At 31.5% G+C, this 26,558-nt stretch overlaps 2 protein-coding genes across 3 annotated transcripts; both read right to left on the bottom strand.

Moving 5' to 3' along the window:
• Positions 1 to 2,937: 2,937 nt before the first annotated feature.
• LOC130805771 (mechanosensitive ion channel protein 5-like) lies at positions 2,938 to 9,854 on the bottom strand. The gene is made up of 5 exons (XM_057670556.1): positions 8,449 to 9,854; positions 6,145 to 6,268; positions 5,104 to 5,397; positions 4,247 to 4,449; positions 2,938 to 3,256 (listed from the first exon to the last, which is right to left on the bottom strand). Exons 1-5 carry the CDS (start codon positions 9,852 to 9,854, stop codon positions 2,938 to 2,940), a joined length of 2,346 nt encoding a protein of 781 aa, XP_057526539.1.
• A 4,290-nt stretch (positions 9,855 to 14,144) lies between these two features.
• Positions 14,145 to 18,368, bottom strand: LOC130806352 (auxin-responsive protein IAA27-like). 2 transcript variants are annotated; one of them, XM_057671384.1, is made up of 6 exons: positions 17,610 to 18,368; positions 15,959 to 16,188; positions 15,046 to 15,187; positions 14,631 to 14,692; positions 14,450 to 14,511; positions 14,145 to 14,246 (listed from the first exon to the last, which is right to left on the bottom strand). In XM_057671384.1, the coding sequence occupies exons 1-5, from the start codon at positions 18,122 to 18,124 to the stop codon at positions 14,474 to 14,476; spliced, it is 987 nt and encodes a 328-aa protein (XP_057527367.1). In that variant the 5' UTR covers positions 18,125 to 18,368; the 3' UTR covers positions 14,145 to 14,246; positions 14,450 to 14,473. The 2 variants fall into 2 exon arrangements, with proteins under 2 accessions (XP_057527367.1, XP_057527366.1); XM_057671383.1 differs by having other exon boundaries at positions 14,145 to 14,511.
• Positions 18,369 to 26,558: the final 8,190 nt, after the last annotated feature.

Below are 26,558 nucleotides of genomic sequence, written 5' to 3'. Positions count from 1 at the left end.
AATAATAATAATAATAATAGTCTTTTAAATCTGATCTGCTCTGGTCTAATCTGATCTAGTTTGATTTAGTCTGTTCTAATTTGAACAAGTTTGACCTGATCTGATCTGCTCTAGTCTGATCTGATCTGATTTAATTTGATTTCAATAAGAATAAATAATAAGTTCAAAAAATAAGTTGAAGAGAACATGTTCTTTGTCTCTTTGAATTAGTAGCAAATATAAATAAAGTGATTTTTCAAGAAAAAATGTCGATATTTGATAATTAATAAAGAGAGAGAATATTGTGTAGATGATATTAAAAGAGTTAAAATATAAAAATAAGTGAGACAAATCAAAATAGTAAATAATGCTAAATGAGTAGGACAGAGAAATTATGTAAATTTGATTATTTCATTAGGAATTTAACAATGACTAGTGTTGACATAGCATAGCAGTCAAAGACTTTCTTTTTTACTTTTATGTTAAGAATTTAATTTTCATAACTTATAAGAACGATTAATTTTTTTCTTCTCCATTGTTTGTAGGAGGTTCTCCAGCCTTATATAAATGATTAAAAATTTAAATTAAAATATAAAAAATAATACGTATTTTAATTTGTAGTGTTGCAGAATCAGATATAGCCGTCAAAATAAGTGAGATGAAACTTAAAAATTCCATAATAAACATACAAAAAGTATTTAGGTAAGGAGGCTAAAAATTGCCAACAGTTTATTAGGATTTATGTTTAAGCTATCATTTAAATCACTTGAATTATGTTATGTATAATGTATACAACAATACTAGCAAATTATTATACTTTACTTGATCCGTTTTAAAATGTATGTTACGTTAGAGGGTTAAAATAGATTTAAGAGGAAAAAAATAAATATAAAAGTTAAAAAGATAAATTAAGCTTTGTCTTTCTTAGAGCCAGCAATTATTCATTTCTTTCTATAAAGTTCAGAGAGTTATTTTCACTTAGTACTTTTCTTTTCTCAATCTATAAAAGGATATGAAGTAAGAAAAAAATAGAGATCAAGTAGACATTTATATAGTTATTTTTTTTTTACCAAAAATAGTAATACAAGTAACTTAAAACTATTAAATTAGAAAAATATAACAAATATTAAAATATCTTTAAAAAATATAATGGGGCGGAAAAAAAACTAACTCCCTTCATTTCAATGATTTTGTCCCATTTTATTTAAGTATGTTTGCCAAGACATATATTAAAGTCTTAATATCTCTAATGGTGCATAAGTAAAAATTATAAAAAGTTTAATTATAATCATTGCATTGAAATGAATTAAACAATACCATTTGACTATGTTTCAATTTATAGATTAAGAAAAAAAAACAAATTAAAAGTGAACTGTAAATAATGTAATTGTATTTATTTTAAGTGTGAGTGGTGATAGTGGTTAGGTTACTAATAGCTCCACCGATGAAGTAATGTCATATACGTAACGATACAACATGGTGGTATGTATTCTATAAGAATGTCTTACCGAAGTGTACTTTTGCATTTTCTACTCTTTTCTTGATCAAAAGTTGAGGAGAGCAACAAGTTTTCAATTACTAGTAATGCTTAAATGCTGATATATCTAGATTCAACTTATCCAAATAGTGGTGAATTTAGAATTTAAATATGCCATAATTTAATATGTAATTAATGTATACGATATTTTTAAATATGGTCCTCCTTAGATAAATACAATCAATATGATTTCATCAATAGGTAACAATGATATTTTATTGATAGTAAAAGAAATGTGTAGATAAGTTAAAATAACTGGTCTTGAATAAGACGGCTTTATAATAAGACCGTTAATTTGGGCCGGCGCAATTCGCATATGTAACAATTTGAGTATTTTTTTCATTTTTCGAGCAGTTTTCAATTTTGATCTTAAAGGTATCAATTTTGATCTTAAATGTATCAATTTCTAAAATTGATACCTTTAAGGTCAAAACTAATGATAAATGCTCAGAAAATTAAAATGTTGTTAGACGCGCGAATTGGGCCAGCTAAATAATAGTCTCATAATGAGACTGTCTCGCCCAAATTTTTAAGTAACTTAAATTTGTGAATGAGAATAAAAAATAAAATCACGACCTCAATTAGAGACGGAATAAATTTTATGAGACAATTAAAAAAAGCAAATTTCTTGTGACAGATTGGATATTCACTAGTGTATTTTTAGGTTATTTGAGTTAGATGTAATACCTATTTTAAAAATAAAATTAATATGATTTGATCAATTTCTTATCAAATGTAAACATCAACAATTAGTGGAGTCTTATATTGAATATTTTATATTTTTTTAACTGATTTTGAGGACCAAATTTGAGATAAGATCTCACAATAAATCAAGAAAGGATCCCACTAAATGCTACTCCATTTATTTCCACTCGTGTAGAAATTTCTTAATTTTAAATTTCAATTTAAATTTAAAATTAAATAATTTTAAGTGTAAATTTTTAAAAAATATATAATTTTAATATTTAAAATTATATAATGACATGAATCTATTAATTTAAGTAAATTTTCAAGTACAGTCGGTTTTGTAAGATACCGTCTCTCAAGCCTAGCCCATTAAAGCTTAATTGAACTAAAAAATGATAATAAACTGACCAAATTAGAGATGATATTTCAAATAGACACATTTGTGTTACAAGTAACCTTCATTGTAATTCCTACTTCATTAAAACATCATCATCATAATCTCAATGAGTCTCGTTCAAGACAGAGTTTAAAGAAAATAAAAAAGAAGACTAAACAATATCCTCATTATGAGAAGGTTATAATCCAAAAAAGCTCCACAACTCGAGATTAACCGCATCAAAACAAGACAAAAAAAACTACATTAAAGAGTACAAAAATGCATACCTTAATATTGTAAGTAAATGAATTCACTAAGAATTGTATTGATTAAGAATAATAGGGATATTATTAAAATATTAAGGATGGACAATCTGCTTTGACCCTTCAGGTGGAGGGATGTTCCAACTAGAAGGAGGAACATGAGCATAAGTGAGAGGTGGAAGGGATGAAACATTGACATTTAAAGGATAAATTCTAAACTCAATGTCCATTTCTCTAAGTATTTTAACACATTCTTCAACCAAAAGTGCTCTTCTTTCCCATCTTTCTCCCATGTCTTGGTGGTTCATCCTATGTTGTAACCAAATTGCAATTTTCAACATATGTAATCCTTCTACATCTTTCAATATTATCATTGGGCTTGGATACCAATGCTCCTTCTTGTTCTCAATGTAACTACATACCATAAATAGCAACAATGTAAGACATAAATTCCAAACCATAATACTCCATCTGTCCCTTTGAGTTTACACCATATGATTTGTATATATGATTTAAATATATGAAATTTTTTTGAGTCATATAGTGCGAATTCAAAAAGACAGATGGAGTATAGTTTATTACATTAAGGGAGCATCTAAGAAATAGTTGTTAGTTGTTGGCTTTTTTAGTTGATTTGTTGACCAACTAAAAATATCATTGTTTTTGTTGGCTTTAAGCTAAATAAATTGGATAAGCCAATTGTTTAGGAAGGTGTTTGATAAAACTAGGTATTGACTGTTAGATGTTTATTAGAGAAAAAGTGCATCGACAAGCCAAAAACCAATGAAAAAGGCTAACAACACTGATTCTTTCATTTTGGCTTCAAATACAAATTCTTATAAGTTATCATTTAAAAGAAAAATCATTAACCAAATACTTTTTTGGCTTTTTGACCAGCCAAAAAACCAACTAAAAAAGTCAATTGAAAAGTCATTTACTTTTATCAAATATTGCTGATGACTATAAATAATACTATCGAGCGTCATTACAAGCTCAAAGGAACAAAAAGGTAGTATAATCCTAAAAGAGAAAAACAATTTTGGGTTGTTTGCATATTCGACATGTTTGATTGTTGATGGCATTAATTTATGTGAATAATGATGAAAACATAATGTAATTTAGTTAGGAAAATTACTTAATAAGGTTTCAGGTCATACTTATCCAACTCGAATTATATTTTTCTTCACAAAATTCATTCGCGTCTATTATACCACTTAATAAAGTGATATTAGTTGGTGATAAAAATCGTAAAATAAAAAAAATAAAAAAATAAAAAAAAAAAAGAAAGTTTTAACATAGTAAATTTCATCAAAATCAAAACTAAAACTCAATTTCAGCCTTCCGAATATCATTAACCAAACAAAACATTAAAATAGTGATAGGACAAATTTAAAGATAACTTACCTGGTAATTCGTTGCCTCATAAGAGCAATTTTTTCACCGGGAGTTGCTACGTGGAAACATAATTCAATTGCATCTCCCATATCTGGGCTACGGTAGAAGTTATAAATAGGCTTTGTATTAAGTATATAGTTTGGGAAGAATATTTTTTGGTTGTCATATTTTAAAAATACCGTGGTCAAAATATTTATCTCCTCCACCACCATCTGTATAAGAAAAAAATTACTTAGAAAATGCATTGCGCAATATATTTTTGTAAAAATCATTTAATGTCATTGACTTTGCGACAATCCTTCAATATTATCATATTCATTATATTCGCTCAATGATCATGATGGTGATCAGGGTTGAGCATAATCGGATATCCAATCTAAAACATGCAGTCGGATCGGATATCTGTTATTAAATACAGACATATCTTATATCTAATCCGACTCGAATATCTAAAACATTTCGGACAGGATATCCAAAAAATTTTGATATCCAATGCTAGTGACGATAATTTGAAAAATTCCATCGGATATCCAAAATGTCCGATATACGACATTCGAATTTAGTAAAAATGTTTTTTTAATATTGGATACCCAAACATACTTATAATATGCGAATATCCGATATCCAAAATAATGTTGGATATCCAATATTTGATATCCGACTATTAAAAAAATATCGGATATTTGGATATCCAAATCTCAAGAATTTGATATTCAAATCCGTATCCGATATCCAAACTTTCGATCAGATATCCAATTCGAAATATAATTTTAAATTAGATCTTCGAATTCAGATTGTTTTGCTGAGCCATAAATTAATGAGATACTAATATTGAATAGTTGCAAATTCAACCGAACAAAGCATACCTGAACACCATCGATTTCACAACGATCGCCAACATCGTAAGGGTGGATGACAAATAAGAAAATGATGGACTCAAAAACATTTTTGCAAGTGTTACCAAAAACAAAGGCCACAACAACAACTTGAGAGCTTAAGAATAAGAGAGATTGTGAAGTAATGATATTTAGTGATGTAACACCAATAATGACTATTATTATGCTCACTATAACATTCACCATCACATTTAGCTTGTTAACCGCTGATTTTGTGTCATTTAGAGTCAATGCAAGTGATCTTCTATCTCGAAATGCTTTCACCTATAAAACAATTAACAACCATAACATGAATTACTAAAGTATAAAGGTGCAAATTATAATGAGCTATTCTTATGAGAAACAGTCTCTCGATGAGATGATCTTAAACACGAAGCTTATATTCTCATCATATGTACGAAATGAGCTATAGAACCCATGTATAAGGCGCATCTCTCGTAAAACTGTCACATACAAACATACGTGAATTATAAAAAATATTAATCAGATGAAACCAAAAAATAGTAGGTTAGATAATCAATTGCAAGAATGGGTAAGGTCTAAGACCCTATCCATACTTTGTTAAATCCCTATTTTTTAAGAGTAAGAGTCTAATTTTTTTTTTTGGACACTAAGGTCAAGGTTTTGGTACATACGAAATTGAAGGGTTTAGATTTAGGTTTGAATTTGAAAATTTCAAAGTCCTTAGGGTTCAAATTAGGGTCTAAATTTTAGACACTTAAAATTCACTTAAAAATAATTTATTTTTAAAGGTTCAGGTCTAATTTTCTAGAAACTTAAAATTAGGGTATGAGTCTGGATTCTGGACCCAGCCTTAAATTTATGGTTGAAGCATCACGCATTCAAGCCCCCTCACATAAGTGTTATTTAGGTTAGAAGTATAGATACAACACAAATCTTTCATAGTTCCTCAATCATCTCGACAAGAAATCACCGTTTTCTCTTTCATGTTTTTTGTACTACTTCACTTGAGAAAGTAATAACAAAATTAAGGAGGCATAATTTACTTACCAGCCAATTTCTCAATGCTTTCTTGCTAATTCTCTCAGTTTCTATGGCTCCTTCAAACAAACTCATTGTTTTCAAAGCCTCATCTTCTCGCATGAAACGCATAACATCGTCCAAATAAATATACCTGCATACAAAAAATAAAACAAATAAATAATCTAATGTAGGATCACCTACATCTAGTTCTCATGAGCTAACCATGATCAATATCATGATTCATCATATGGAAGATGCTCAAATTTAAGGTTCAAATGTCAAGTCTTTTAATTTTTTAATCATGAACTAAGTCTTCTTTAATTTGAGTCTTTATTTTGTATTTTCATTTTTATAATGAAACAAAGTCTTAGAGATGATTAAGCTAGATTTAGGATCAAGCTTAATCATGTCTCATGTTTAGTTAGTCGAGTTGTAATTTTTATTTTATAAAGTCTAATATTTATTTTTGCTCATGGGACGTCCTTTAAACAATTAAAACGCATGGATCAAAACAAGCAATCAGATTCTCCAAATTGAGCCGTTGCATCCTTCAAAACCAGTTGATTTACAATAGCCATATGTTTTGAAGATTGAGTGGGATTTTTATGATAATATCTCCTACAAATCGGCCACAAATTATCCCAAGAAGATAGAAGACATGATTTGCAAATCCCAAAGAAAACTAGTTGTTGGAGACAACAAAAAAATCAGCAAAAATCTCCCTGTTCTTTTACTAACAGTTGCATTTTATTGTCATTTTGGTTGTACTTTTTTTTCAAAGTTTGTACTAATTGCTGAATGCTTTAGTATAAATAAGATGTTTGCTCTCTTGTAATGAACAACCTGATTTTTACATTCTCAATACAAAACAACCTTTGAGCAAATTCTTTTGTTCTCTCTTTGCAATTTACTTTAACTTGGATTAGTTTTAGTAAGTTGAAGTTCCTATACTTTTCATTCTTTTGACTTAAAGTTTAAATGTGTTCTTAGGAGCCCTTGGTTTTAATTTGTGGTGAATCTGTATCAAATTAAGCCTTGGATCAACTATTTTTAAGTTGTTCATTCAGCATATCTTTTCATAATTTTTCTTATTACAAAACCCACAAAAATCACAAAAAAAAAAAAAATTTACATTACAACCTAAACTTTCAGCCTTAATTGCTGAATTTCAAAACCTCAAAACATACGTGTGCATATAGTTTGGTCCTTGTTCAAAACATAGCCAACCTATATCATAATCCCTCCATATCAATACGAGTGCTTATTTTATTATTGACTCAATTCACCATAAATGTCTCATTTTAAATTTTGAATCAAACTTATTATATTCTTATTTCAATTGAGTTAAAGATATACTATAATTTTTTGGTTTCAGATTATAATCAAGGGTGATTTCAAGCTCATTTGTTTGACTAGTGACTACCTAGGGCCCTAAGAAAAAAAGCGGTCTCATATATAAACAAACTTCTTATAGTTCATTAGTCAAGCGTAACTTAGTTGGTGACATGTCTTCTTATGATATTGTTGGTTAAGGGTTCAATACCTATCAGTGTTCAATTTTTTTGAAAATTTAGATCCATAATTAACATTAATACTTGACGAAATGTCTCTTTTCTAAACATCATAAAGTAAATAGGGCCCATATACTCTTTCTCTACTCCTAATCATAGTGCATTGTTTATTCAAAAAAAATTATAGTGAATTATATACTACAATAAATTTAACTTTTTGCGACATTGGATTTAGTGGCATTAAAAAATGCCACTGATTCATATTTTTAGTGTAATAATTATTGGTTTTTATTTTAAGTTTTATAAAGTGATTTAGCGACACTTCTTTGGTCTTTAGTGACATATGTAATTGTTACTATAGTCTATAGTGATATTTGTGAGAAATGTAAATAGATCCTATGTCGCAAAAAGCTTTAGTGTGATTTTTTATTATGCTACTAAAGAGTCTCATAAATGTCACTAAATCCTCTATATATACTATTAGAAATTTGAAATAGAGATATTTAAATTAAATGTCGCTAAATATATCCCACTAAAAGCAAATTATGTAGTATTGATGGTAAATAACTCAATAATTCATGTGTATATAACTTGTAATTGTATACAGCGGATAGCTCTTGTTAAAGACATGTATATGCAATGCATGTATCCATATATGCTATATATATGCATGTGTGTAACATATTTATGTATGTTATATTCAATAAATAGAGTATACACCTCAATCTCTTCGATTTACTATATTACGCAAATTAAAGTGTAAAATTTTTGAATATTAAATAGCAAATTTAAATAAACAGATGTAGTAGAATGAACGGACCTAGAACGAGGTTTGGCAACACTTCGAAAAATTTTCCTAGCAGCAGCTTTGGCTTCAACTTCACTTCTAATATGTGTAGCAGAATCATCATCATGATTTATAGTATCTACAATTTGCTCATCCAAAGTAGTCAATGCCCCATGTCTAATAATTCTCATCAATCTCTTCATATTCCAAGCTGAAACGTTCTTTTGATTTAGCCTATTTAACTTATCTATTGATAATCCTGTATTTTCATCATATTTTTTAGATATGGGACCCGAATAAAATCTTCTACTTTGCCCTATTGGACTTTTGTAAGGGGCTTGTCCAACATTATTATTATTATTATTATTATTATTATTATTATTATTATTATTATTCCCATTTTCCGAAGGCGCAGCCGTCAGAGTATGACTTATGTTACTCTTAGTACGTGGAAACACACTTGATCTTAACTCAACCGGTACATTTATCCCCGCTCTTTGTAGCGATTGTACTTCTGCCATCGTTTGTTCCTCTTCTTCTTGTACTTGTTGCATTTCAAATAACGGAGGAGACGACAGTGTTTCGATTACAAACTGATTAAATAATGAATCTTGGATACGGTCAAAAAATGCTTTGACATGAAAATTTGAAGCTAATACTTTAACCAATAGGGTTTTTACTAACCATAAAATTGCACCCACTTCACCAATTATCAATAGTCTTGTAACAACCCTTAAGGGTTTACTTCTAGATTCTTCTACTATTCTTTTATCGAATAAAAAATACCATGCTACAAGAACAAGCCCTAACCAAAAAACATTTTGGACTGAACTTTTTAACCCATAAACAAAATATAAAACCCTTTTTCTAAGTAAAAGACTTCTCTCAATTAGGAACATTAGACATCTAATTACCCAATCAGAAACTAATCTCCCACAAATTAATACAAGGATTAAAACATCCCATTTCCATAATTTCATACTCCATAATTTTTTTTTCCTAAGGACAGGTATAACAAGACTACAAACTAAAGCACCCATGATTAAAACAAGGCTTACCCATTCAATAACCATCATGGTACTAACTTTTGTACTTTTAACATGATCTTCGGAAAAATCGTCGTCGAAAAAGGGATCATCATCATCGTCATCAAACATAGATGGGTTTCCTAGAAAACCCGATCTGAAATTAAGCTGACCGGATTTTTGATGTATCGCACCGGATCTTTGATCATATGGGGTAGATGGTGGGTCCATTAACCTAGATTTAGTTTTTGATAATGCTATACTTGGTAACCTTCTAGAAGAAGCATTTGTATTAGTCCTATATGAATTACTCCTTAGAATTTCTTCACTATGATTGTTTTGCCCTTTATGATCATCATCTCCTGATAAAGATGAATCACATGATGAAGAATCATCTTCAACATTACTATACATAGATGAAGGTCTTCTAATCAACTCCGATGTTAATGATTCACGAAAAGATACACGAGGTTCTTTTGAACCATCTGTTAGAGTATATAACATATTATTGGTTGTAACAGGTGTTTTATTACCTGTTCGATCAGGACTTTGAATTATTTCATTAGGACGTATTGGAGGTCTAACACCATGAAGAACTTGTCTATGAACAAGTGATGATCTAGTGATGTTTTGATCATGATCATATTGTTGTTGTCTTCTAAGTTCTTCCATTTCCATATCCATGTCTAATGACATTTCTCCACTAGCTTTTTGTTGTTCCAAGAATTTTCCAATAAGTTTGGAAGTTGGATCATGTTGGTTAGAAGACTTAGTAGATGTAAAACTACTTCTATCATCTTCTTCCAGAATGTTCTCATCATTTGGACGTGGAAATGAGAAGTCAATAGATGAATTTCCCTTCCATAAATGCCCACCACTACTATTACTTTTTTCATGGCTTGTATTCATTTTATTTGTGCATGTTTGTTCGTCAATATTAATATGATTATCTATTTTAACAATGAATTCACCATGGGTAGATGGGTTCATGGGATGATTTAGAGAAAAGGTATCATTAGTTATGTAGTTATGGTGATATGAATTAATGAATGAGATCGGATTTTTTTTAATTACTGAATAGGTTGAAAGAAGGAAAGAATGGATCAGAATGGGATGAGATTTTGAGAAAGATGGATCATTATCATCATCAAAAGATGGAGATTTAGAATGGTTAGAGTCATAAGAAGTGGAGATGTAATGATGTCAACTTTTGAAGGAGGAAAATCTATGGGATGATTTGTTGAAGGATGACTTTCTCAAAGAAATTAAGATCCATTATTAGAAAAAACAAATTTTTTTTATTTTTTATGAGAAAATTTCTTTACTAGCAATTTACTAAAATTGGAAAGGGAAAAATGGAGTAAGATGAATTTGTGAGTTAGAAAGCAAATGAGTTATTTGTTGCTTGTTTGATGGAGTAGTTGACAAATCTACCATCTTTTGGGTGTTTTGTGTGGTATAGTTTATATACATGTGTATACTATGAGATATAGAGGAAAAATTGGTGATAGCATTATTTTTAGGGTAATTGTAACAAAAAAAAAAAAAAAAAAAAAAAAAAAAAAAAAAAAAAAACATTATTCACCTATTTTCCTATTAAAAATTAGTTATTTCATCAAATTTATATTGGTGCACTCATTCTCTTATACCAATTATACATTCAACCTAAACAAATTCATGTGGTGCAAAGATAATTATTTCATGTAACTTTTATAATTTAAAAGGAAAAACTTTTAACCTTTTATCTTGAAATGAAAATTTGTTCTTAAGGATCAAGTTTTAAAAAGATAAAACATCCTAAACTCTTGGATTGAAGACCACTTGAATTTATTTATCTTTTAGATTTCCATCAAATATCATTAATAAGGAATATCTTGTGTACAATCTCACAATCAAAGAGAAATCATCATGTCATTTTGTTTTCTAAGTCTAACCCCTAGAAGAACCCTTCTTATAAGTCATATTTCTTTTTATATGAAAGAGGTCATGAGCATCTTAAGTAAATAGCTAAGATTTTTGTTAATTTTACATTAATATTTTGTAATTTCATTTTAGTAGTATAAAAATTCATCTCGATATAAGACTTTACATGTTTAACTAACTTTTTCTAAGAAGCAATTATAGATTTTACTCCGAGTAGTTCATTGGTAAAACTCAATGAAACATACTTAGGCTCAAAATTCCTTGGTGGTGACCTCTTTCACAACTCCTCTCAAGTCTCAACATTCGTTTGTGAGAAAGTGTTTGACTTGCCGATAGCGCCTTAGAGTTTATCACTTTTTATTTTGTATTTTTCATGCCCTTATCAACCTCGACTTAACACCATCAATTGTGTTACTCACTCCATTTTTCACTTTGTCATAGGCCAAAATGTGTGCACCAATGAAGACAAGATTCGCAATCAAATTAACTTGTACCAATCGAAAACTAGGTTGCTCAATATGAATGGTCTTGCATAAGCTCATAACACAAGATTAGCGATAATAAGGTGTTTTCAATGAATATTAAAAATGAAAAATTATCACGAATAATACAATTTTTTATTAATTTTCCTATAATAATACTAACTATTGATTAACCATGAATAATACCAATTTAGAGGGATATTTTCCTAGAATAATACCAACTTTAGTTTATTAATTAATATACTAATTTTTTTTGTCTTATAATTACCTATAGTTTGATTTTTAACATGTTAGGGATTTTCTAGGAAAACACCCCTTTAAGTTGGTATTATTCATAGTTAATCAATAGTCGGTATTATTGTAAGGAAATTAATAAAATGTTATATTATTCACGGTAGTTTTCCTAATAAAAATTAGATGAATAAGGTTAATAAAAATTTAAAACAATAAATGCATTAAAACTTATAAGAACACACAATTTTAATAAGGTTCACCCAATTTGCGTTACATCCTTCTTGATAGTGGTCTTTTCAATGTTTGAGAATGAACTTGGAGTTCAAAACTATGAACTCTTGAAAAATTACAATAGAGAGACATAAAGAGTTTCGAAAACAACATATGTGTAGGGGAGATTAACGATATCATGCATATAATTAAATATAAAGGGAATATATATTTACATACAGATTAACTCAAGAAAAACGACAATTTTAAGAGCAAAACATGTTTGTTTATGCAATATTGAGCCCATTTGAGATGCTCGTTCAAGCATAAGAGCGGCTCGTCCGACCTACTAAGGTTAGAAATATCATGTCTTTATAAGACCCTAATAATTAAAGTCATGGATCCGCCACTGATAAATACCTTGGAAACATGGAACCTTTTGAGTGGCTTTTTAATATGGATATTTGCAGTTAGTGTGATCATTCTGCAACATTAATATCTTATTTCACCTCAAATGTTCGTCAACTTAATGTAATGATAGCTTATAATTTTGTTTCACTAACCTAGAAATTATTAAGCTAGTCTGTAATCAATGCCTTCAGCTATGATGTTATAAATATTATATATTTCTTTGTCGCACTTGAATCATTTAGAAGAATTTTTACATTATATTTTAAAATTATACAAATTAAATAGAACATACTCAGATGAGAAAAAATTCTTAACATCGTAATTTAAAATTATACAGATTGAATGGAACAGACTTAATTGAGAAGTAAGTTTACAAAGTGGCATATTCTTTTCTTTTTTTCCGATGTGAGACAGCTCACATATGGGTAATAATTGGCAGTTTAGTACATGTGACTATGTGAGTGAAATGCAACCCACATACGAACCCAAAGAAAATTCACTAATAAATAATTAGTAAAAATAGCATATACTCCACAAGATTATAAAGTGATATATTTTTTTTTATAACAATATGAGATAATTTAAAAGTGGCACTTTTTAACACTTTTTGACTTGTTTGGTTAGGCAAGATTTGGTGGATACTCTATCTTCTAAATGCCAACTTGTTTATTTTCAATGTAAACTTTTTTATTTGATTTTTCTCAGCTTTATTAGATTTTCAAAGATTATAGTGGGTATGCAAAAACTCAATTAAATTTAACAAATACAGGGTATTTATTATTTATATCTTAGAGTATGTATTTATCAATATTGTTACCTACTATATCAGTTCTTGATACTTGTCCTTTTTTGAACTGCAACATTGAGTTGTAATAATTTGGACTGATCAGATGAGCTGAAAATTATTGTTTATCCATCCTTTTAAATTTGCAACAACGATAAATTTATACGATAATATTTTTCATGGTTGCTGCATGTTCTAAGAGGAGTTGCTGTTACTTCAAGCATGCTTTTTAGTAGACCAATTAAAACAGCCGAGTTCAAATTATAGTTAAATTTAACACTGTTTACCCATTGTTTTTGAGTCAATTTCGAGTTATAACCCATTAATATTTAACATGTTCAAGTGAATTTTAAATTAGGTTAAAATTTGACAAATGTACTTTTTTGTATACTTAAAATGTCTTGGATCACCTTAAACATGCTAGTAGTTATGTATAATACAATTGTAGTTGGGATTATTTTTAGCTCATCATTCAAACTTCAAAATGAGAAGATTTTGGACTTCGTGTGGAGTGGAGAGTGAAGAGTGTAAGTTACCGAAAAGGCAATTGAAAAGTAGTACAGCAATAAAAATTTTGTGCCCTAAGTATATTCTATACTTGTTCCTTCAAATTATAAATAGTTATGGTCAAAATAAATTGTGATAAACATAAAAGAACTATCCACATCCAAAGTGAGGATTGATATAAAAGCTTGAAATATGTCTACAATAATGTATTGTACATGTCATTTTTCAGAGTCATAGTCATCAACATCCAGTATTCTGCACAAGTCAGGGTCCAGGGGAAAAGGTTAACGGACAGATCATAACCGTACTCCTGAAGAGCACAAAGAGAAATGTGCGCTCTCAAGTACATATCATTTTTCATAACCATCAAATCTAACAAAATCCACAACTCCTAAAATTCAAAACCTCTTGAAGGCACCATGTGTTCCACTTGATGCCTCCTTGCTTACATTACATACCATGGATTGCTGCCTTTGCTGTTCTCAGGCTTCAGTCTTGAACTTCTCGGCGCTATTCGGTGCTGCTAACAAGAAAACTTAGGTGTCATGTTTAGAGAATAAAAGTTATTGTTTTTTTACACAAATGACAACTTGAGTCATTAATCTAAAGGTGATGAACACAGAATTCTTATGGCTATACCTAATCCGATAGCTTCTGATCCTTTCATGATCCGAAGTTTCCTGCAGTTCTCTGTGAACATCCTGTAACATGAGAACATTCGACCAGATCAGAATACCAAAGTTGATGACATCAAACTGTTCAGCTGACGAATGTTAATTGGTCCTAATCATAATGCGGAAACAAGGTTGTTGTGCACTGTATCGGCCACGTTGTAAAGGTCTAAAACCAAATCGATATATATTGTGTTGTAATAAGAAAAAGCGCGTTTTTGACCTCATAAGGGATATGAACACATTACCGATATTTAGGCGTAATGATAATTACATTACCAACTAGCAACCTCGAAGAAATTCATAAACACAAGCTTTCATTAAAGGCCTTTTCTTTCGGTGTCGGGAAGTCTAAAATGAAAAGAGATGAAATGAACACTTGCCTCCATGGGACATCACCAACTAACATCCAATCGCCATCCTTGTCTTCGTATGTCAGCACATACTCAGCATTTTGGAGATCAGTTGATTGACTCTCGCAGCCCAATCCATGTTGCTTTTCATGCCCATTGGAACGATACTGACCTTAAACATAGCCATTACTAAACAAGTCAATTTCAAGTCATCACAATTTATTCGAAGATAATGCATGATGCAAAATGTCAATGCATTATATCATGAATCATCATCAAGTCCTCTTGATGTAAGAAAGCATCTACATATTGAACAAAACCTATCCAACATCTTTTATAAACTTCCATCACCCCTCAACACCACTTACAAAGGTTATGACTCTTGCGGAGGTAATAAGTATTAAAAGAGGGGAGGGGCGACATACTTGGAAGTTGGAATACAACGGCAAAACTGTGAACCAGTGTAATATGATTCACCAACTAATTAATTTGCTTTTAAATTAGTGATTCCCTTAAAATGGCCTTTAATAAAGCCCAAAACCTACCACAATTTGGCTTTTATGATTTGCAATTCCCGGAGAAAATTAGTGAATCATGTGATACTGGTGTGAACTGTAGGAGACTTCCGTTGACAAGAATACATACGAAAGTGCAAGTTCATTACCATGAATCCATGACCACCATACGGTACCACCAATCAAACAGTCAATTGGGTTTTTCGGTTTGATTCTTTTGTTTGTGTTTCTCAGCCAAGGTCTCCACATAGAAGTCAAGGAAGTACATTGGATTATCATGTCATGAATGCACAGTAAAACAATTCCCCATAAGACGAAATTATGTAAAAGGTCACCCCACATTTTAGTTTGTGAAGTATACCCTGATGACAGCTATTCCAATCTAAAAGACCGTACCAAAGATCAAACCAAAACTGAAGATGAAGTACCAGATATAAAGCAGCTGAACATCTTCTCCAGAGCAGATGACATCTCCGTATAGTTCCTATAGGTTCGGAGATCAACCTTCCTCAAGTATGGAGCACCATCCATGCTAACCTTGACGAAGAGGCATGAAGCTGTCGTTTTTTCCTCCGTCTGCTCATTGTTCTTTACAGATGTAGAAGCAAGAGTGTTCTTCCGAAAAGATCGAATTGGTGGCCATCCCACAACCTGTGCTCTGTTGCAAACAGTATCTAAGTTCTCCACAAGCCCACATACACAAAAAAACAACTGAGTAGAAGGATCAGAAAGAATAGCTATGCATTAAAGGGCATAAATCGTAGGTGGTTAACATTAGCCGTATGGACTCCACTTTACCAGATTACCAATGTTTTAGGCTTCAAAGTCTAGTGTACTGTCGTCATTAACATCATCATACCAGTACTAATAGAAGTTATGATCAGGATTTGGAGAGGGTCAGAAGACGGTCGACCATACCTTTATCAGAGGCGATAAGGAGGTTGTGTCCCTAGGCTGAAGTCTAGAGTAATGTATTTACCCTAAATTGATGTGCTAAAGTACCCACTGTTAGAGTATATAACATATCCTGGGACTTCAACCATCAGCTTAAGCTTTGGTTGAGTTGGTTCCTTGACATGGTATCAGAGCCAATGTGACAAAAGGTCACGGGTTCGAATCTCAACCACCCCTCATTCAAAGTGGAATATTGAGCACCATGTATGAGGAGAATATGTGTTGCATCCACACTTCTAGACCAAAGGGCTCTCGTGTGAGGGGGCGTGTTAGAGTATATAACATATCCTGAGACTTCAACCATCAGCTTAAGCTTTGGTTGAGTTGGTTCCTTGACACCCACGCCAACATAGAAGACCATGTAACCTAGATAGGAGTACTTTTTGTTGTATACTTAAAAGTCAAAGGAAACATATGTAGCACTTCTTCAAAGACAACATCGATCCTTCAACTTAGGGTCTAGGGATTCATATCACATGACGCATACAAATAGGCCAAAAAATGACACATTTCATAACCCCAATGCCAATAACGTCCCGTTCGGTAATCGGTACTAAATAGTGGCAATGGTAATGAAATGTTAGTATAATTTTGCTAAAAATATCTCTTGATAATTTTAATGACCATATTTATTCTCCTTCAACAAACTCATTTCTTCACAAAATTCATTCTAATGCATTACCACTTGAACATGTGCTATGTGGTATTAGGTGGTAATGAAATATTGTGAAAAAAACTTTTTTATGATCACTTTCATTACCATCTTAATGACATGATACATATCCTGAACATTTAGACCACAAAATCATTTCCATTACCACCAATTTAGTACCATTAACCAAACGGGCTGTAAGAGTACCATTAACCAAACGGACTGTAAATGGTTAAGGGTCGAGTGTACACAAACTTGATCGACACATGGTAGCAAGACTAATGAATCAAACCATCAAACAAGAATAGTGGAATATTACATCTCTATAATCAATTCACCAAAGAGACAAGGAAGGAAGGCAATAAAAAGTCCATACAAACATAAGACCCAAACTTGCATTAAATCAAATACAGTGTACAGAACAATAAGGCTATATAAAAGACTGAAAAACAGAAAAGAAAAGGAACACTCACTTAGCAGAAGGAGCATTTCCATGTTCATTAGCACCAGAAACCTGTTTCTGTTTCTCCTGAACAGGTTTAGGAGTAATAGGGACAGTCCCTTGAACAAATTTCTGAGACCTATTGTTCTCCAAATCAGTCAAATTCTTACCATTTTGCCCACTCTTAGGAGAGTACAAGCAACCATCTTTACTCAAATTAGTGTCAGATTTCCCATTAATTGAGAAAACCCATTGCTCACAACCATCTATAGCATCAGAAAAACCCCTTTTGGCCCCAGAAGCAGAAGCCTTTAATGAGCCAATTGAATACCCATTTAGGGTTTTCTCTTCAAATTCCTTACCAAAAATAGTAACCCCAGAACCAATTTTCCTTTCTGGTGACTCAAAACCAGGTAACCTAAGACTCAAATCAGTCTTCAAAGCAAAATTAGATGATTTTGGGTTTGGAGAGAGATTAGCAACAGGGTTTTCCATTGAAGGAAGCTCTGATAACCCTATGTAATCATGCTCTAATGGTGTAGACATCAAACTCAGAACAAAATTTCAATACTTTAGAATTAACACAAATTACCCAGTAAAGAAAATCTTGAAATAAGTGAATGTAGTATAGGAATATATTAATGTATGTGAATGTGTAAGAAGTAGAGAGTAGAAAAGAGAGAAAAAGTTGATATGCACTTATTAAAGAACAAGATTTGATGCAGAAAAGAACCTTCCTTGGCCTTTCTGTAGCTCTTTGTCCCCTCAACAAAGTATTCTTAATGATGATTAAAACAACCCAATCCTTATATTCCGCCACCCTTTTCATTTTATCGCCACCCCCTGAGTAAATTACTATTTTACCCTTACTTTATAAAAAATTAACAACATTGCCATTAAGGGTAAAATTCCTATATATACCACACTCCACCTAAAATTATTCTCACTACAACTAAATACAAGTCACTAAAACTAAATCTCGGAGCAAAAATTAAGTACAATCCCCAAATTATTAATCGAGGTAAGTTATTTTTAATTTAATTATTTGCCAAAGGAAAAAAAAGAAATTCAAAACGAGGCGCCCAGATCTGGACGGCTGGACCCCGGTTCAGGCGCCCAAATTGGGCGCCTGAACCGGGGTCCAGCCGTCCAGATCTGGGCGCCTCGTTTTGAATTTCTTTTTTTTTTCGTGTATTTAGGATTAATTAATTTAAATTTTGAATTATTATTGTAAATTTGTATGTTGTAATGTGTAATTTTTATATTTTTTAGTAAATTTTATATATTGTTTTGAATGCAAAAGAAAAAAAAAATTAAAAAGGGAGGCGCCCAGATCTGGGCGCCTCCCTTTTTAATTTTTTTTTTTTTTCGTTATATTTAGGAATAATTAATTTAAATTTTGAAGTATGTTATTATTGTTGTTAATGTTATTATTATTAATTTTATTTTTATTATTATTGTGATTGTATTTTTTTTTATTAAATATATGTTAATGTTATTATAATTAATTATGTTATTATTAATGTGATTGTTATTTTTTTTATTATTATAAATATGTTCATGTGTTGTTTTATAAATTATTAGTGTAAATTTGTATGTTAATTTTTTTGTTGTTAAATTATTATTTATCTTTGAATAAAACTGTAAAAATTGTAGAAAATGGCTGGTAATCAAGGAAAAGGAAAAGGTTTTTTTAGGCAATTGTTGAGAGGTAATAGTTCAAGGCCTACTTTACTTAGATGGGACCCGCATGAGAGGGGGGGTGACGGGTTCTGCTAGGAGGGCTAGGCATGAAGAGGCTGTCAGACACAGTGAGGCCCAAAGGTCGAGTACGCTGAACCAAGTGCGTACTCCTATTGATGACCAGGCTGACAGCCTCCAGAGTAGTTGGGGGGTTTATAGTGATGATGATAATGATGCTGATGATGTTCAATACCAAGGTACTGAGTGTCGCCAAGTGGACTGGGCTGTTGTTCACGGCCCCGACGGCAGATTTGCCCGGGGCGGCCCGAGTTCTTCTGCCGCATCTGAGCGCGCAGGACGTAGTTTTGTCGATAATCAGCCCTCACAGTCCACTAACACGGACTGGTTAGTGACATCACCCCAGCCCGTGTGGGCCGACAGATACGCGACTGATCCCTAGCTATGGCGGGCACATAGCTAAACTTATTTATGACGGCTCCGAGCGTACGCCTCCGATTCTAGAATGCCGTATTAGGAAGAGACCGGTGGAGTCCATCATCGGACTGAAGGATATGTCCGATGCGCTAAACGATGTTCTACCTGCCACTTCCCTCGGCCGACTACCGGTCATTATGCACCAGCACATCGATTGTGCTTTGATATCTGCGTTCGTCGAGAGGTGGCAGCCGGATACGAACACCTTCCACATGCCCTGGGGAGAGATGACGATTATGTTGCACGACAGTGGCCACTTCACATAGTGGCCACTTTTGTTTGTTCGTTTTGTACGTTGTATCTATCAGCACAACATAAGGCCACGTACGTATCATTTGGATAGAGGTAGGATTTGCAATTAATAGTCTGCTCAATTGCCCTTCGTTATCCAATTCTGTCCAGACCACATAATTAAGTTCTGTGGCCATATGAAGACAGTGTTGAAGGGGAGTCCTACCCTCCATCTCTTCTCTCCTTATTGATTGTCTAATATTATATATCTGATTCATACTAGCATAAAAACCAGGAAAATTATCTCTAATAGAATTCATAATAAAGGCCGGTTGCATTCCGGTTGCACTAAGCTGTCGTATGTGCTCTCGAATGTCTACATTAATCCTATTTGCCCTTACATGACCATCTCTGTACGCCAAGAACGAGTGGTTATGTTTTCCCTTTTCACCAGGACACACCCTTACCGTCCAAGGTCTTTCTGGTGGTTTACGACTACTTCCTACAATCATAAATTTACACCCGCAACTTCTACTTTTAGAACCAGGTCGGGCAGTGTTATGTAGATTATGTACATCACCCCTAATATTACCATAGCGTTGACATCTTAAATAGACACTAACTCTAGAACGTCCTTCTTTGTTTTTATAAGAAGCACGTGTAAATTGAAAACCGATTGTTATTGCTATCGCATCGGCCCAACTATGTAACTCATCTAAGGAGATAAATTCCCTATCCGTAACAAAGCTACCGGAGTAGTCTACATTGTCTCCAAAGTTTTCAAACTCCTGCAAATTTAAAAAAAAAAAAAATTAATACGGAAAATAAAAAATAGTACTAACAATAATAATAATAATAATTTAAAAAAAATTAATACGGAAAAAAAAAAAAAACTCACAGGCGCACAGATCTGGGCGGCTGAACCATGGTTCAGGCGCCCAGATTTGTGCGCCTGAACCATGGTTCAGCCGCCCAGATCTGTGCGCCTGAACCATGGTTCAGCCGCCCAGATTTGTGCGCCTTTTTTTTTTATAATTTTCCAACGACAACTTTACGTACCGCATCCGACTCATAGTCACTTTCGTTAGCCATATTTAACCAATTACGGGTTACCACTTCTTTAACACTTTTTAGAGAGATAATACCAGTTTTTAGAGTGATAGTACCGTGTTTGAATTCGTACTTCATACGCATCTCAGAATTCCATATATATAGACAAATCTTACGCATTAAATTCTTATTAGTGTTATTAAGCGTGATTTACATTTATTAATTAATTTTTAAATATAGTGGCAATTTTGTAATTTTTTAAATACAGGGGCAAAAATGTAATTTTACAGGGGGGTGGCGATAAAATGAAAAGGGGTGGCGAAAAATAGCATCACCCTTAAAACAATTCAAAAGCCTTTGATTCTTTTGTTTTATTTATACTTCCGCTGTTTTATTATACTTAATATTGACAGTAACGGTTCCTCAAATAATATGTTACAAATGTGAGTAAGAATTTCAGGAGGAAGTACTTGTTATTAATAGTGATATTTTTTCACACAAGATATCATAATTAGGTGCGAGAATTTCATAACGGGGAAGTAGGTCTTTATCCAAACTAGGATTTCACTAGAAATTTAAAGATTATATATGGGTGTTTGGCAAACAGTCAATAGCTGATTATATTGTCCGATGTGACCAACTTATTTTATTAACTGTTTTGACCAGCTGACTTTCATGTTAAAAAGCTTATCATGTTTCAACCAGTTAATTTACAAAACATAAACATTAGATAATTTTACTTTAATCCTCTATTAATCAAAATAAGTTTAAATTGTTTAATAAATTATTTTCCCAAACATCTTCATAGTTTGCATGAGGTTTGGCGAAATGCGAATGGTAGCATATTTTTAATTTTTCCACGTGATAGCAATAAGGTTTCAAGTTTATAAAAATCGTAGCAAATTTTATTTAAAACTTGAATAATCTGTTAATTTTTTATTAGTTTTGAGATTATTTTTTTTTTGTTTTTGTGATACATAAAACCCACTGGCAAGCGTGTAAACCATGGATTCTTCATGCTTATGCATCTTTAGTCAAGTACTGATCGATCTTTCTGGCTGCTATCACACGTATATTAAGGTAGCAAACCAAATTCAATGGCTTTTATTCCAGTGAGTAGGTTGCGATCGTAGTGGTGGTGGTCAGTGGGTAGGTGAAATTAGGGTGAGGTTTGGAGGTTTTTATTTTAATATAAAAAAATATTAAAAAAAAACTTAAATCACAACAAACAAAAAATAAAGGAATAATTTAAAAAAGAATAAAAGACATTGGATTATTCAAGTTTTAAACGGAATTTGCTACGGTTTTAATAAACTTGAAACTACGTTGCTATCATAAGGAAAAATCATAAAAAAGTACTATCACTCGCGTTTTCCCAAACTTCGTTTCTACTGTATAGAATTTTCCTTTTTTTCTAGATTTTTCCAATCGTTAAACAAGAAATCTATACTCTTATCATCTTACGTTTTTTTATAGTGCTAGTGTTACTACTTCACACTAATTCTTTTAGTTTTTACACTTTGTCTAATATACTAATTCAATTTTAAATATCTCTAACTGCGTATAATTAAAAATTAAAAAAATTTATATTATTAAAATTTATATATACACAAATCAAACAAGATTACACTTGACTATATTTTTGACATTTGAATTAAGAATAAAATACAAATTAAAAATGATCGAAAAATAAAAAAAATAAATACAACAATTGCTCAGAATTGAATGGAGCATTTGTGAGTAAAAATATTTTTACTGAAAGCAGAAATTTTGACACATTTGCTAAAGCATGGGCAACGTTGTTCAAGAATTTTCCACTCAAGACAAGATGTTGGAAGATGAACAAAGACACATAACTTTGTTTTAGAGCAATTGGAATTGAGTAGGAGGATGAGCCTTAAGTTCGTCAAATTTATTGAATTGTTATTTTTTCATATGACTCACTTAATACTCCAATAATAAAATCCATTATTTATTTTTATTTCCTGCATTAACAATTATAATTACCCCACCAAAGAGCGTAATCACTTTTCCATTTTTATTAATATTTCCACAAATTGCAATATGAGATCACAATTCTCAAGTTTATTTGATCATACACGTATGTTGGTAGTTGTTAAAACACCACAACATACTAACAACGGCAAAGTAAAAAGTAATAAATTTTTTGAAGACTCTGTGTAATTTTATATTTTTCCAACAACTTTGTATTTTTAAACGTTTAACATACACTTCATAATTTAATATTAAGACTTTTAATTTTCACGGTCATATACAGGCGGTCAATCATATTGAATATGCTTAAAACCTCTACTTCAAATCTAAAACAAAGAAACAGAAAGGAGTAGTACCAGGCTACCAGCCTACCAGGTATCAACACTAAGCAACTGCATGGACATGTCCTTTACATGCTTTTCCACACGCATAGAAAGTAACAGCTCATGTAAGAGAGTGACATAACAATTTCTATCTCTCAAATACTACTACAAATCTACAATATTGCCTTTATTAAAAATAATATATTAATATAAAAAAATGAATGATAATAACATTAATAATAATGATAACATTACGAAATTACCGATACACCAAGAAAAAAAAAAGTTTTTATATGAGAAAATTTTTAGAATTTATAATATGACTTGAAAAGTTTGGAGAGGTAGTACCAATAAGAGTTGTGTGAGCGTCTTTCAAAGAAAGATTTCTATTAAATTATTATTCTAAAGAACATATCATAAAAATCTAAATTCATAGCTAATATTAATATTCGAACCACGAACCTTATGTTTAGGTAAAGAATACTTCCAGTATTTCGCACAAGGTAGGGTTCGAATGGGGGATTTTCCTTTTTCCTGAAAAATGCAGATAAATCATATATTTTCTCCCAAAGAGGGAGTAAAGAAAAATGTGCGCAGTCAAGAAACCCTCAAACTAATTAATACCTGCGCCCAGTAGAAATTGAACCTCAAACTTTTTGCTCCACATACAGATGGTCTATCCATTGAGCCACAAGCGCTTTTGATGTCAACCTCATGTTTAATTTCTATAATTTATCCAGTAAACTATAATTGATTTATTTATATTTAATCAACCATTAAATTATATGTTAAAATTATAAATTAATAAGGAGTCAGGTTCATGAGATGTGTAAGACAAAAAAATTATAAATTAGTTAATAAACTAAAGTTGGTATTATTATAGGTAAATTAATAAAAAAAATTGTATTATTAAGAATATTTTTTTCTTTCCTATAGCATATACTTCCCAATATTAATGCATGATGATTATAGCAAAGATAACGAAATTACATAAAGGAAAAAGTAAGAAATATATTTTGCTGATTTGACAGGGACAATATACTTCCAAATTTCTATAAATTTTCAACAGTCAGCGAAAAGAAAGGCAGATTTTTCTATTAATCTTTACAAAATACTAGTAAATATTTTAATACTTCCTTCCTTGTTTGCAACACTTATTTAATTTCATAATATTAATAATAATAATATTATGTCCTATTTTGTTGCATATTTATTTTAGATTATAATCATATTGGACTATTAGTGTGCAAAGGGGTCTACATTATATAGTTTATTATTGGAGATGCCCTATACTTTTCTTATAATTATTTTTTTTCAATTACCGCAACACATGACATATATTATATTACACAAGAGTGATCAAGTAATAAATTTCTGAAATCATAATAAGAAAAAAGTTATTGACTATAATTTGCTATGTTATCTTCTCATCATCATCATGCATTCATGCTACCAAGTATATACCGTTCATAGAAAAATTATAAACAGGATTTGGAAAGGAAAGGACGGCGGCAACTCATATCCATAAAGAAGAGCGCGACCAAAAGAATTTGCTATGCTATCTATTTTTCAAAATTCTCAATTTCAATTTAAAACTTAAGTATTGACTAGTTGGATAAAAAAATAAATTAATGAAAAGATTTTATCATATATTAATATTTTTTTTTGATTTTTTTTCTTAAATTGTAAAGGTATATAATACAAAGTAGGTACATATACCCCAAATTTACGAGGTGGCCTTATTTATAACCCCACTACTTTTATTAACTTTTACTATCGGACTTTTATATCTTATCCCCATAATTTACTACTACCTTCAATTAATTCTTATTCCCATACGTTTAATCTTATCCTCAGAATTTAATTGTTTCTATCATCTAACTAAAGGTGTTTAAAACAGACTCGATAATTCGAAATGTATCCGACCTTATAATTTATGACCGAACCTGATTTGACCCGACTTTAAAAATGATTTACTATGATGTAAAACAATATGGTCACAAAACCCGATTTCAAACTGACCCGAAACATCTAATTCGGATGACCCAGAATTAGTAATTTCTAGTTTCATGTGTTTTATTGATTCGATCGAGAGACTGTGGTTTTGCTGCCTTTTTCTTTAAGCAATATAAATGTGTAAAAATGATACACTGATTCTGGTTTTGGAAGATATGTATAGAGTGTTCAGCGGGAGGAAAATAACAGTTGATTCTACTATTTATTTGGGTTTTATTGTAAATTACAGAATGCATTGGTTTTGGCGTTTGAATGAATGGAAGAGAAGCATAGATTCCACAAGAAGGCTACGTATCATACAAACTCAACTCAATCATAAGGTTGTGAAAGCAACTGATTTAATCAAAAGTTGAGACTGATGGTTAAAATTTTAAGAAATGTAGGTATTCTAATACGTCCCTAATTCCCTCACACGAAAGTCCTTTCGACTATAGAGATTTAGGTGCAGTAGTCATTCCCATATCTGACCTCTTGTCATGCTAGATTTGACATTAGGCTTGTACACAACAATACTCGCACGAAAGGAGAGTTGACTGCACAAGAGAAGAGTGGTGTGGGATATGCCATGGGAAATGGGATGTTAAGGTCTGGGTCTCTTGATCAAGTGTTCAATGATGATGACTTGAAGAGGTTTATAAAAGGGATGAAGTGCCTTGATCAAGGCAAGGCACGAATGAAGGAATGGTCGAGCACAACAGCAGGTCACTTGAAGATCACAATGCTGAGATGAACCGCTCGACGCTCGCTCGAGCGGGTACTAGCCCACGAAACTAGTGTTCTATAATGTGTTATAGGAATATAAAAGAGGGTCTTAGAGCATCATTAGGGTATGGGAGAGGCACTTACAAGAGAGATAAACTAGGGTTTACACCATAAGGGTTCTTCCTCTTTGTATTTGCTTGTTTGTGTGAGATTGAGTATAAAGCTTCAATCTTTACCTTGAGAGAGCGTTCTCAAGGCTTGTGTGGGTTGAGTTATTGATGTATGTTGATATATTAATAATAAGAAACTTATTTTGAAGGGGAGGTATCCATAGATATCTCATAAATCTTGTGTTTGTTTCCATTATTATTTTTGTCTGTTTTTGTGTATTTTTGTGCATTTTGTTTTTGTTTGTATTTCACTAATTATCATAGCCCATTCTCAATAACTGTGAATAAAATTTGTGAATTATCAATATTATGAAT

The sequence above is a fragment of the Amaranthus tricolor genome, chromosome 2, assembly GCF_026212465.1.
Source record: "Amaranthus tricolor cultivar Red isolate AtriRed21 chromosome 2, ASM2621246v1, whole genome shotgun sequence".
Lineage (NCBI taxonomy): Eukaryota > Viridiplantae > Streptophyta > Magnoliopsida > Caryophyllales > Amaranthaceae > Amaranthus > Amaranthus tricolor.
Note: the sequence above shows the minus strand (reverse complement) of the source record. Positions and strands in the feature narration are given on the sequence as shown.